At 41.0% G+C, this 14,087-nt stretch overlaps 1 protein-coding gene across 2 annotated transcripts; it reads left to right on the plus strand.

Moving 5' to 3' along the window:
• The first annotated feature begins 256 nt into the window (after positions 1-256).
• On the plus strand, positions 257-13,064 carry TBC1D24 (TBC1 domain family, member 24). Of its 2 annotated transcripts, XM_009886363.1 has the most exons (7): positions 257-1,215; positions 3,558-3,575; positions 8,047-8,205; positions 9,168-9,231; positions 11,288-11,383; positions 11,822-12,056; positions 12,772-13,064. In XM_009886363.1, the coding sequence occupies exons 1-7, from the start codon at positions 257-259 to the stop codon at positions 12,924-12,926; spliced, it is 1,686 nt and encodes a 561-aa protein (XP_009884665.1). In that variant the 3' UTR covers positions 12,927-13,064. The 2 variants fall into 2 exon arrangements, with proteins under 2 accessions (XP_009884665.1, XP_009884666.1); XM_009886364.1 differs by lacking the exon at positions 3,558-3,575.
• The last annotated feature ends 1,023 nt before the right edge of the window (positions 13,065-14,087 follow it).

Below are 14,087 nucleotides of genomic sequence, written 5' to 3' on the forward strand. Positions count from 1 at the left end.
GTTATTGACAGAATGGCAGTAAAGTTTGGCTTAAAAATAAAGGCATGTATCTTTTAACTTTCTTTGCTTTAGAAAACAGTTTTGGCATTGCAGGAATAAGTTGAATGTATGTATGTGTTCCTGAAGAAAATGGGAGATTACCTGTTACTGAAACCTATTATTTTACTTTTCCTTTTGCAGGAAAAGCTGCAAGTCATTTAATGACCAAATAAGGTCTCCATTCTCATGATTTATCTGGTATGCTTCTCCTGGGGCCATGGATGAATACAACCGCTTTGTGGATTGGGACAAAATGGATGTTACTGTCCAGAGCCAGGATGCAAAGGAGCTATCCTGCACAGAGTTCCAGGAGCTCAAGCAGCTGGCCCGGCAGGGCTACTGGGCCAAGAACCACTCTCTGAGAGCCAAAGTGTACCACAAACTAATTAGCAATATCCCGTGCCGCACAGTCACCCCAGATGCAAATGTGTATCGGGACATTGTTGTGAAGATCGTTGGAAAACGCAACAGTAGCTCCCTTCCACTACCAGAGTTTGTGGATAACAGCCTAGTCCCCACGTACTGCTTGAATGCAGAAGGCATTGGGGCAGTCAGGAAGATTATATTGTGCATTGCGAATCAGTTCCCAGACATATCGTTTTGCCCAGCACTGCCTTCTGTGATAGCTTTGCTCCTCCACTACAGCAAAGATGAGGCAGAGTGCTTTGAACAGGTTTGTCGGATCCTCGCTTGCAATGACCCGTCTAAGCGGCTCATCGATCAGACATTCTTAGCTTTTGAGTCCTCCTGCATGACCTTTGGTGACCTGGTTAACAAGTACTGTCAGGCAGCACATAAGCTGATGGTAGCAGTGTCCGAGGATGTGTTGGAGGTATACTCCGACTGGCAACGGTGGCTCTTCGGAGAGCTACCTATGGTGTACATTGCTCGAGTCTTTGATGTCTTTCTGGTGGAGGGCTACAAAGTTCTCTATCGTGTTGCGCTGGCTCTTCTGAAATTTTTTCACAAAGTCAGAGCTGGGCAGCCCATGGAGTCTGACAGCATACAGCAGGACATTCGGGCCTTTGTGAGAGACATTGCCAAGTCAGTGTCCCCAGAGAGGCTTTTGGAAAAAGCCTTTGCTATCCGCCTCTTCTCACGGAAGGAGATCCAGCTTCTACAGATGGCCAATGAGAAGGCTTTGCAGCAGAAGGGCATCACGGTCAAACAGAAAAGGTAGGGCTCTTGCTACAGGGAGCCGGAGTGATCTCATGAGTTTTCGCAGCGTGATGAGCAGTCAGTCAGTCAATCCTGAGTGACTGCTGGGGAAGGAGAAGAGCTCTACTGGTTTGTTTGGGATTTTTTTTCTCAGCAGAAAAAGTCAACAGCCCCAAAATTAAGCATTTCTGGGATTGTAATGAGAAGTGTAATTGAAATGTTATGATACAAGAGAAACGAAGAGGTTTCTCATGGCTTACTCGATGATGAATTTATAATTACTTTTTACAGGTACATATTCATTGCAAGTATTGTATCCCAAAAGTGTCTTGCACAAGCTGTTTTTAAATTAAAAGGCATTTTTGTAAAGCTGGAAAAAACACTGATAAATTACGTGGAAGGAAAAGTACCCAAACAAAAATGAAAATTAATTCTTAAATGTGAAATTACTTGTGTAAAATGTCAATTTCATGCTGCCCAGTACTGTGAAGTCAGCAGTTTCTTTAGTGTAGCTAGGCAAATACTGTCCCAGCTGGGAGAGTTTTGCTTAACTGTGGAGTTATTTTAACAGAACAAGTCTTATTTACAGGTTACTTTTAACATTAGCGTGACTGCAAGCCTCCTGAAAGTCAAGAGTATAGTAATCGTAGGTAGTTGACCTATTTTGTGACAGATCTGTTAAAATTACATCATTAGAAATAACGATTTTGAAAGAAACACAGAACAGTGAGGATGCTGCTCCAAAAGATGATTGCATAATCGTAATTTCTTTTCAGAAATGTGGGGAGGAAAAGCCAGCTTTGAAACCAGTGAATGAAATCCTGCCCCAATGTGACAGTAAAAGGCACAATAATAAAAAGCTTAGCTGAAAGACCTTTCCATGTATATAGAAAACAAAACATCTCAACATCTGTATAGAAAACAAATATCTAAATAAAATTAGCATACTGCTAAGTGCAAATATATGGGCAGGTAAATACTGGTGTTGTAGACATACTCTGTTTATCCGAAGGCCTTCTGTGACTGCAGAAAACTTCTCCCAGCTGTTTTTGAAATCTAAGTTTGAGTTGAACAATTTTATCAGCTGTTGCAACCTCTGAAGCGGTCAGTAAGTGTGATATCTAGAACTTGGTATTCTAGAGGGACAGTCTTTTGTTGTCTCTAAATCTTCAAAAATCAAAAGGTACCAGCCACTGATGTATCAGGGTCTTACAGCCAGTTGTGTTGCTGAGTTAGTCACAGGAGTTGCAAACAAATATCATTCTGTAGTATTGAAATACATACCAGATTTCAGCCTATAATGTAAATGTCAGCTGAACCTCTTTCATGTGCTCAAATACATGTAAAATTCCCTCCAGTGTTGTCCAATAGGTTATTTTTAGACTCACACTTTGGTTTACAGTGAGCTTGTGCTTTATCTTGCTCATATCTTGGAAGAGACCGCTTTGTCACTCTCAAATATTTCAAGGCCTTTAGCCGCTGGAGCGTCACATCGGGCAGAGTTCAGGCCATTGTATTTGGGACGTGGTAACCAAAAGTATTGATTCTTCTGGTGTGTAGCTTTTCTTCCTGTACTGGAGTTCAGAAGAGTTGTAATATCCTTTCTGAGTATGTTCTTGAGCAACAGAAAGAGAGAATTAAACAAAACTAAACAGAAGAAAATCAAAAACACAACAAAACAAATGAACAAAAAAAACCCACAAAACAAACAAAAAACCCCTAACTGTAAAAAAGAAACCCAGAGGTTGGCGCTGTGTTAAATGTGGTAGAGGTATTCTTGCTCAGAGCAACAGTGGTGCCTTTAAAGCAAAATCCAGTAAATTTGTACGCAAATAATGCCAGTAGTTACTACCTTACCAGGCAGAGTTGCTAGTGAAGAACTTCTCTCTTGGCTACTTTTGTAAGCATACTGAAACTTCTCAGTATCCCCTGGCACGGTACTGCTGTGAACTGGGCTCAGTTTGGATCCCAACGTAGGCAGATGTGGGTGTTGGAGAAACGAGCTTTTCTCCAGTGGTTGATAGGGTGTGAGTGAGTTCTCATGCCCAGATGTGTTTGGTCTGTGCAAGGAGATGATGGAGATGATGAATTATCTTACACTCAGATAACTACAAGCAGGTAGCAAAAAAAAAAAAAAAAAAGGGGGGGGGGGGGAGAAATAGGAAATATTTTAACCTGTCTGTTTGCTTTTCTTGTGCTTGGTGATTTGAATCAAACCTTGCTTTGTTTCTCTCCAGGCTCCTTTAATTCACTTTGTCACGGATGTAGGAAATCACTGATCTTTTCTGTCTTTTTTGTCTTTCTCCTTATACGTTCTCCTTCTGTCAATTCCATACCCACTGCACCCCTCCTGTTTGCAGTGTTGCATCTCCCAAAAGGTAGGTTAAAACACTTGAATCTTGGCGCTTTGCTCGTTTCTTCTGACTTTGGCAGGTTCTTATTTTTTTTCCGAGGCTGTCATTATTGCTAATGCTGGGGCAGGAGAAGCAGGGCAGCAATTAGAGCATCCCATTGCTGTGTGACATCTCCTGAATACGCTCTTGAAGTTAGTTCAAAGCACCTGCAAACTGGTAGGATAAGGGATCATGGGCCCAGCTTGTCAATGTAGCACTTCCATACAGCAATACGAGCCTGTGTTTTCCAGAATGGAAAAGCATAATGTTAATGATGTGATATAAGTCCCTTCTATGTTGGAAGAAAAAGCATTATTCTTCAAAACATCTCAAGTAATGTGTCTTCAGAACTGTTGAGTGTTGTCCCACATCCAAACCTGTATGCTCTTGCAATAGCTGTGAGACATCCGGAACTTTTTTTCCTTCTTTGCAAGCTTTCTGCAGTTAATTGGAAAGATGTTGGACTGAACCCAACTTGGCATACTTTTAAAAGTGACTTGTCTCTGTTCATGCTAGGTGACATTTATTTTTAAGCAGATAGGGTATTTTTTAGAGGCAAGAAGACAGACTGTTTTCCCATGTCAAGGAGGTCAGAGTTACTCAGCCATATAGCATTAATGGTTAATGAAGTCATTCATCAACTCTTGGCCTGAAAAGCAAATCTTAAAGAACAAAACGCAGTGGATTGTGATACCTGATAAGCAGAGAACTTGGAAAGGAGAAAGACTGCCCTGTGAGTATTAAGTACCACAGCTGTATGGGTTTAAATGAATGCCATTGAGAATCTTCTGGCCTTGTTGCAGGTGCCCTGAGTTAACTTCAGTGAGTGATGCACACTAACATTTGTACTAATTTATAAAATCAAAATTGGAATGAATTTCCTCATGTTTTCCTGTCTAAAAGAACACCTTAAGAGACTTATCAAAGAGTATTTCATATCATATCCTGTGTGTTGAGGATTTTACCTCTAATAGATCAGCAGGCTGTTAATTCCAGCCACACAAGTCTTCAGTGTTCGTGTATTATCTTACTGTATTTTACAACGAAAGGAGAAGAAAGACTTGATTTCTGCTGGGAAGCACATGGTTTGGGTTTGAGGGGACTTAGGTAGATGCAGGGTGTCTGTTGACACTGATCTACAACACAGGATTAGGTTGCAGGCTAGTGCACCATGTATGGCTTATATTGCCATTTATGTCTGAGAAGCAACACGTCACTTCTACCACGCATCTATGCCCTAACTAAAATGATAATGGATTTTAAAGATAATGCAGACCCTGTAAGACTTGACCCAAACCAAAGTAGAGCAGGAAGATGTAATTCAGTGAGTCATGCCTTGGAGCATGGTATTTGTTGTCTTGGAATAATACATACAGAGCATATCCACTCTGACCGCTGCTACCGCAGGCCATCAGCATTGGCTTTATCTGCAGGAACTTTGATGTTTCTGAAGTACATTGTATTAATAATGTAGCTGTAAAAACAACATTCCTGTGAAGACAGCAAACTAAGCTCCTTTATTAAATATTTAAATTCTGCTACTTTCCTAAATCTACTTTCCTTTGGGATAATAAAAAATGGAAGGTGGCTTTCCAACATCAGCAATCAATAGAAAGTTGTCATCCCAATCCAAATAAGCCAACAGGAAGAATTGAGGAAAGCAATAATAAAGAGTAAAATCTTAATGAATTTATTCAGTTTTAGTGGTAGACTTTAGTGTAGTGCCAGTCCAAATTTAGTGTTCTCTTGCATTGCTGTTTTTTTTACCAGATAGCCCTGAAAGAACTGTGGTGTGGTGAAGGCTAAACTTAATTTTAATCAACCAATATAGGTCAAAACATTTTTTTTTTCTTAGCCAACTTGTGTGCTGTTCATTTTCACTCATTTACTACTTTGAAAATCAACTACCCAATTGAAGTAGGTTCAGTGTAATATTTCAGAGAAATATTGCCAAAAATGAGAGGATGAATACAGGTTCATTACTTGCAATGCTAGTTGCAATTTTCTGAAGCCCCTCCAAAAAAATTGTAGTTTTGTTAAGCAGCACAGGGTTTGGGTTGAGGTAGGTGCAGGCTGTGTATTGACACCGGTCTCAACACAGGATCAGGTTTGTCTTAAGCAGCTGCAGCTGTGATTTAAAACTGGGAAATAGCAGGTCATTTTATTTCAGATACTTCAGTCAGGCTACTATCTAGGTTTTACTAACTGAATGGTGACATTAAACATAGAATGATTCACCATGATATTCAAGCGGCAAGAACGGCATTGCCTGGAATAGTTTTAAACAGCCGATACAATGATAAATGCTTCCTAGTAAACCAGAAAGATCTGTTTGTAAAGGTGATGTTCTACCTACATGGAAAAGTCATAGGAAGACACAGGGTACTGAAAGCGATGTGTTACTATGAATACTGCTGAAGAAAGGCTTCAAGTGGGATCTGGGTAGGAAAGTCCCTAAATCAGCAATTTGTAGTAGCCATGAGAAGGAATGGAAGCAAAAGAAATGTACACGGAGGTTGAGAGCCTTTTAGGAACAAGTTCTTAAGTTTAGTTGCCCAAACAGATCACGTAAGTGTGGAAAAATGTACAGACCAAGCACACAAATAATTGTGGTGTTCACTTGTTGGAGGTTTAGTCAGTTTAAAACTGTTTCAGTATTTGCTACTAACTCTTAGCCTATTTATTATCGCTACTTTTCCTCCAGAAATTCACTGTAAAAACTGGTTGACTGCCCTGAATGCTTTTAATTCCTTGAACGTGAGAAAAATCTAATTTCTGATGAACTGAAACCAAGGCTTTGTTTCTCAGCCCTGTTGTGTAGCGCCACCAGCTGCAGATCAGGCAGGACTGGGAGGGCTGAGCCTGATGCCTAAAGTAAGATTCCGAAGATGTGGGTTCAAGTCTTGGCTCGTACTTTGCTTCAGTTGATCTCTCCTGTGTGTCAGCTTCCGATGTTTAAAAGCACAAATAGTGTCCTAGTCGGTGATACTGTAAGTTTTAAAACCCGTTAATAGCTGCAGCTTGCTTAAATAGGTGTCCATAGAAGTGCCTTGCTAATTAAATAATTCAGGGTAGCAGTGCAAGTACTGATTTCGTTCATTTTGCTAGAGGAAGCAGTAATTTTTTATTTTTTTATGTGACCTAAGGAGTCACTTCATTGGAAATGCTGACACTAAGGCAGCTACAATAAATTTCAGAAAGCATTTCCCAATGTCTCCAAGCAAGCACCACTCTAGAGTACAGTGCGAATGCTGCTGATTTCTTGGTACTATGAACAAGAGAAATAATAAAAGATGTATAGTTTGTGTGTTTTAGGGAGCGAGCTAAGCTATGCAGATATGCAGTATTGAGATGTTCCGTTCTCTTTATGTTCCATGAAACTGAGGAAAGAAATATTTAATTGACAAAAAAAACACCAAAAAACAAACCCATCAGAAATTGGCAAATACTTGCAACTGAACCCTTGCATGCAGAGCAAATCACCTGAAGCTTCATTTAACTAACGGCTCCCCAGTAATTCAGTATCTTGTGTAAGTTCCTATGTCACTTCCACCGTGTACTTGGCTCTCACCCTTGCATTTTAAAAGTCTTTAACATCGGCCACAGATGCGATAACACTTGTTTAATCCCCAGGCTCTGAGTCTCTGTGCTTATCTAATCTGAGAAATGAAGGCTGGTTAAGATGATGATGATGATTACCTTCAAGTGTTCAAAAGCCATGAATCAGGTCTTGTAATTGTCTCGGACCCCTCTGGGAGGTATGGGGGTTTGCGTTCCAGTGTGAGTGGCTAGCGTTCCTGCTTGTTTTCAGGCTCCAACTGGAACCATGAACTTCAGAACTTATTTGGTTCTTAATGAAGTGGAAGTCATTGGTAATGACGTGTTTCCAAGAAGTGGAACTTTCCAAAAGCTTCAGATACTTGCCTTGGATTAAAATTGCTTAGCCTGGTAATACTGATTCCTCTAAGATTTCTGAGGGTTTTAGGAATTCTCTAATTCCATGATAACAGGCAGGACCTCAGAGGAGGGAAAAAGCGCTACCCGTTCCTTTCAGATCGTGGCTGTTTCTTTAGGTATCCGGTTCTCTATGCTTCACTAGTAGCACCAGTGAGACTGTCTCAAACAGCAGTATAATTTGATCTATTTAAGGTCATGGTCATCCTAGCTGGGTCACCGTTGTGTCCTCTGTATATAAAGGTGCAGGTCATGGCTGCCATACAGAGGAATTGCTCCAGGTATTTCAGTAAGGCCAGATCACTGCTGCTCGAGGATTATGTTAAACTGCAGTAGTTTATTACCTTCACAAAGTCATGGCCTTCTAATCCCATGGGCTGGAGCTTTGAACAATAGCATATCTGCTAGGGCCTTTTAGTGTTCTTTGCCTGTTTCTCTCCAGTAATCCGAAACTTGTTTTGTTAAATTATTGTTTCTCAATGTTTTGTATTTTATTTCTTAGGCAGAATGTGCACTTAGCAGTTCATGCTGAGAACTTCAAGTCTGAAATTGTCAGTGTGAAAGAGATGCGAGATATCTGGTCGTGGATCCCGGAGCGATTTGCACTTTGCCAGCCCCTCTTGCTTTTCACCACCTTGGAACACGGCTGTAGTCTGAGCAGGTAAGGAAAACCTTCCCCGCTCTTCTCAACTGCAGCGCAAAAAAGAGCAACTGGTGAACTGTTGGCTGGATTGACAAAAAGGCCATGCCTAGTCAGAACTTGACCTGAAAAATATTATTAGCGATGGGATGTAAATGTGACAAATTCCTATTGGCTACAATGTTTCACTAGGATACTTCGTATGCCAGAACATGGCAAGCCTTTTTAAACTATCCAAGACCAAGTGGAAAAGTCAAACTTGCATCAGTTCACAGAATCTGCTGGTCTGAGCCTGGTTCGTTCCCCGCTGGGTGTGAATGGCTCACTCAGTGGCTGCTCTGCAGGCTCTTCGATAGATAACCACATTCAAACTGATCCAAAGAATAAGGGAACTGGAAACTGGAGATTCGTCTGCCTATGAATCTGATTGTGGGATAAACTAGATATGAGTTCTTGCACTTGACACAGAAGACTAATTTTCTGATGTGACTTCTGCAGGTGACTTCGACATCTGCAGCTGAGGTACTGAGGTGGGGAGTGAGTGGTCTGCTGTCCCAGGCCCACGTGCCTATGAGGAAAAGCAAAAGCAAGCAACGAGAGTGCATTGTAATTATTTTCTATGAAAACTGAAAGCTCTTCAGACAGCCTTCAGTCTTCAGAACACTACTTCCTTTAGTTGGCCTTAATTCAAAATGCTGTAAAATGCCACTGGTGTGACAGGTAGTCTTCTAGTTATCCTGCAGAGACCTAAACAACCGTACACAGAACCAAGTAGAGAAGAACTGCTGGATAATATTTGTTTGCGCTCAACTCTGTTATTTACAGTGGACTGTAGGAAGCATTTGGAGGAATATCCTTAGTCTTCAGATGTCTTTTTTGCCGTGCCGTCAGCTGGAGGACGAGATGATGCCTGACATTAAGGAGGAAAAGAACTGCGGTTGGGGGTAGTTGAGTGCTCATTTTTCATGTATTCTGCACTTCAGGTTCTATTCTCACAGCGAGGGACACGAACCAACTCTTCTCCTCATCAAGACCACAGCAAAAGAGGTAAGTGAGGGGAAAGGCAAAGGATTAAATTAGGTTTTAGGCAGTTATGTAATGCTGTATTGCAACAGACAACTGTTTATAATAAAATAAAGAAGCAAGAGACCTGAATTTGCTTGGGGTTTTGTTTTGGTTTTTTAACAATGCATGCTTTAAACGGTTCCATTTGTCAATTATGGGACTATGCATTCTTGGGTAAATCTTGTAAACTAGGGCTCAGTCAGCTATTCTTTCTCTTGTAAGTAATGTGGGATGATGGACCAGAGTAACTCATTGAGCTCTTGGACAGACTCTCTTAATTGCAGAATCAGAGGGAGAGGCTGGGGATTTGTGTTAAGAAACTCATGATTCATAGAAGATATTTTCATTTTCTCCAGGATATGAGGAGGGAAAGTAGCAGAATTTAAATGGTACGAATAATATTGGACTACATAACATGGAAACAAAGGCTTTAGCTTTGTCTCATCCTTGTTTGGGGAAAAAAAATAAAACAAGAAAGCTCTGAGAACCTGAGGAGGAGTGCACACACAGGCCTTATCTCATGAGTACTGGTTCTCTGCTCTACTGTGTATGACAATATTGGACAACATAATGTGAAAACAGAAACATTGGCTTCATCTTATGCTTGTTTAAAAAAAAAAAAACTCCAAAGAATCTTCTTATAATGAGCATCAGTTGTCTGCGCCACTGTGCATGACTCCTAAATATTCTGCTTATAGCGTTAAGCTGTTACTGCAGCCTGTGGGCTTATATTTCTGCTTATGTTCCTGTAGGATGACTGTCCATGAAACAAGCCCATTTCTACCCTTATTTGCATCTACCTAACGCTAACACTCCGGGCTGTTTCATAGTTCTGTGTGTGGCTTCTGGCCATCCCAGGCCTGTGTTGACGTGCCAATGGCTTATAGAATGCCCATGGTATCTAAAGGGAAGAGGGAAAATAGTTATTATTTTGCCTCTTGTTCTGGAGCATGTGAAAAGTCTAGCTTTGTAAGTGATGCTGGTTTTTACAGTATGGTTCATTTCCTACCCCTCAAAAAAAAAAAAAATAGTCCAAACAAAAAAGTAGGAGAAAAGTATGGGGGTTTTTGTTTGGTGGTTGTGGGGATTTTTTTCAAAGGTTTACGTTCATCCTTTATTCATATGTCTATTGTTACATCTTGGAAAGAAGAAAATTTGCCTTCTTATTTTCTGGCTCTCATGTACTTCGGGCATATCAGATCAAACAGAGTTGTGGGCCATCTTTTTGTTTATGTGCATGATTTATCTATATGAAAAGCCTGCTCTTCAGTAATTTTGTCCTAGGAGCTCTGCTTGTAATGCTGGTGGAGGCTGAACAGCAAAAGTACCTTAGAACAATTCTGTTTAACCATAGTTTCTGGAAAAAAAAAAAAGAAGCAGAGTTGCTTTCATCCCATTCTTAAACCTTCATTGTTTGGTCTGCGTCCACTTGGCAGTGATGCTTATTGCTGATAGCAAGAAATTCTTCTAGTGCAAACAAAAGACTCCACAAAAAAGCTCAGCCCTCTAAGTCTCTGTTTTTCTGTATTGGAAACTTGGGAACCCTGTGCTCTTTGAATAGGCTGCTTTAAATATCTGAGCTAGTTCAGCATTGGCTTAGCTAAACTGATTTTAACCTACAGTTTAAAATGAAGAAAGCCTCCAAGGCTACTGTTTGTGACCAGAAAATGTTCAGGCAGAACTGTTCGTACTGTAACTTGTGACAATATTGTTGCTTTGGATGCCAAAATGAGGAATTGGAAGTCAGGCTTTACAAGTTTGGAGTAATTAGTGTTTTGGTACCTGGGGTTCTGTTGGAACATTTCTCCTTTAAAGGCATGAGAGATGTGAAATAATTTATGAAACTCTTAGGATTTAAGGATTGAGGATTAAAGCAGTTTAAATCTATCTTTAGATATAAGTACTTGCGCTGCCTTAATCCACTGATAAAGAGATTTTGAAAAACAAACTGAAATAAACCCTTCGGTTCTGGACTCTGAAATGCTAGTCTCACTTTCTTCATCAATGGAAAGCCCCCTGACTGTGCTGTCTGTGCTAGGTCTGTGGTGCTTATCTGTCAACTGACTGGAGCGAGCGCAGGCGAGGAGGGAACAAGCTGAGCTTCTTCGGAACTGGGGAGTGCTTTGTATTTAGGGTGAGTAAAATTTTGTTGTTGCTACCCAGTAGCAAGTCAGAGCCGCTGTACTGATGTGAGTAACTCTTATTTCCCTTCCACTTGAAGAGGCTGGATTACATGCCCTCCTTGTTTATAAAGTCTACTGAACTATTAATGTGGTAGAGGAAATTTTAGTTTTCAGTTTTGTCGTAACCCTTTTTCTCCCCTTGCACAGAATATTTTCTTAAAAGATGTGATAAGGTAACTCAGACAGCACTGCATCATTTCTTCAATCACCTAAAAAGCAAAGGTATAAAGAAAGAAAATAGCATCTGGCCTGAAAGACAGTTTGATCCAATCTTCCCTGTTAATCAAGCGAGTGGACTCTGAGGGGCTTGAGTGTTCTTTGCTGTGGAGAGTACTCTGTGTAGTACTCGTGCACTAATGAAAGCTTTGCTCTTCTCTGCCCCTATGCAGCTGCAACCAGAAGTTGAACGCTATGAGTGGGTGATCATAAAACACCCAGAACTGGCCACAACTGGTTCGGAGCCAGAAAATCATGCCCCACCAGCTTCCAGCACCCTCTCTTCCAGCAGTGGCCCATCAGACCCCTCCGATCGCCTTTCTCCCTTCTTATCGGCGCGGCACTTCAACTTGCCTTCCAAAACAGCCTCCATGTTCATGGCTGGCAGCAGCGAATGCATCATTATAGGTGAGTCAGTGTGAGAATTTGAGCATATATCCTACCAGCTCTTCCTGTCCACTCTAGATAAGAGAGTCATCTATATTTACCATATATGTATTTCAGTATTGCTACAGTTAAAGATAAAAGTGGCCAAAACCTGATATTGTTACCCAACAAAAATTTTCAATGGGAAAACTTGCATATCAAGCATTTTAGAGTAAGATAGTAACTCAGAGCTTTAAGCACAGCCCTACCTTCATACTGCCCAATTCATGATGAGAAAGAATTCTTGAAGAACTTCCTTGTTCTTTTCCCAGCTCTGATTTTTGGCCACTAACAGATATGCTAATAAATGTCTTTGCTTTTTTCTTTACTGGAGGGAAAATATGCAGTTGGTAGTTTCCAAGATCCTCCAGCGCTGAAAAAACAAATCTTAAATGCAGACATTTGAGTCGGGCTTCTTGTTCTTACTGACCTGCATTACTTCTTTTTAAATCAAAAAAAAGAAAAAAAAAAATCAAATAGCTATGCGTTTGGTCATACTGTCACACCTGAAGACAGCAAGCAAACATCACTCAGGGCTTCCAGTTGTTCCCATGAGAACGAGTTGTTCTCATGGGACTCAAGTTGTTCACTTGAGTTCTTTTTCTTTTGTTTTTTTTTGGTTTGTTTTGTTTGTATAGCAGTTTCCCCTGCTGAGGAATGCAGGGGCACCCTTACACTTGTCTTTGTTTCTTCACAGGAGGTGGTGATGGCCAGGCTCTTTACCTGGATGCGGATCTGAACCACGGAAGAACCAGCCACTGCAATACTTTCAATAATCAGCCGTTGTGCTCCGAAAGCTTCCAGATCTCTGTCTTGGAGGTGTGGGGCTTCAGGGACACCATGAACGGTTGATGTGACTATCATTAATCTACTAGTTTTTCGGTTGTCCTGGGATTCCCAAGGAAAATTCTAATGCAGGAGCCAAGTTGGAACAGAATTTCTGCTGGACTTGGTGTTTTTAGTAATTACTAAGTGGTGCACTTGAATGCAGGGCTTAGTTGTTTACTCTTATTTTGTTTAAGACAAATCAAGGTGAAGTAATGTCTGATTAACTCGGCTCTTTACCTCTAGAGATCTGGATTTAGGTCCTGTTATTAGGTAAAAATGAAAGTGTAATGATTTCAAACCATCCTAAGCGGATACAAGTCCGTATCACAGGATAGGTTTGCAGTTTGATGCAATTCCTCAGAGGCACAGAGCTGGCTGAGGTATACAGCAGAGGCGCTGGCACCAGTATCTGGCTTGTGCCAGAAATATCAAATGTCCACTCACAGGGAACGTTGATGAGCTCAGATTTGATGTAGAATCATAGTTCACAAAACCATTGCCCTGCTATAAGCAGACATTGTGCAGACAAATCAGTACCATTTCTTAAGTTACAAAAGCCCTCAATTCACACAAGAGCCGTGATTGCTAGTTATCCTTCTCCTTGTACCTGAGCCCTTGACACATTCCAGTTGCATCTGTTTGAGGAGTCTGCCTCCGAGGAAGGCATCTGGACTGGACAATGATATCTCAAAGGCTTGATTTTGTTTACATTCCTATTCCATATCAGTATAATGACTTCAAACTGACTCATGTTTCAGGCAGCTGAAAGCCAGACCGTATATACAGTGCTCAGAAACTTCCCTTTCTTCATCTTTCCAAGAAGCTGAAATGAAGCTTTAAATCTGAGAATAACCATGCTGATATTTCTACATGTTTGGGGAATTAAACATTGTGATACAGAAGCTTAATGCTCTCCCCACAAGTAAATGAAGGGAGGTGGGAGGGAAATCGGCTGTGTAATCCTGGGAGTGGATGACCGTCCCAGGAGAACTCTAGGTGACACTGTTTCTTCATATCATGAGTCTTCCCAGTGATGAGATCTTGAAAGAGGTAATGCTTTTTTGCCAGCAGTGTTCTGGTAGGGTTTGGATAATGCAAAGAGGCTTTTGCTCATTCCTGAGAATTCATACAGTTCTCTGCAAGCGTGCCTCCTGGCATGCGATATCTGGAGGCAATTGCCCAGTA

The sequence above is a fragment of the Charadrius vociferus genome, unplaced genomic scaffold (assembly GCF_000708025.1).
Source record: "Charadrius vociferus isolate BGI_N301 unplaced genomic scaffold, ASM70802v2 scaffold585, whole genome shotgun sequence".
Lineage (NCBI taxonomy): Eukaryota > Metazoa > Chordata > Aves > Charadriiformes > Charadriidae > Charadrius > Charadrius vociferus.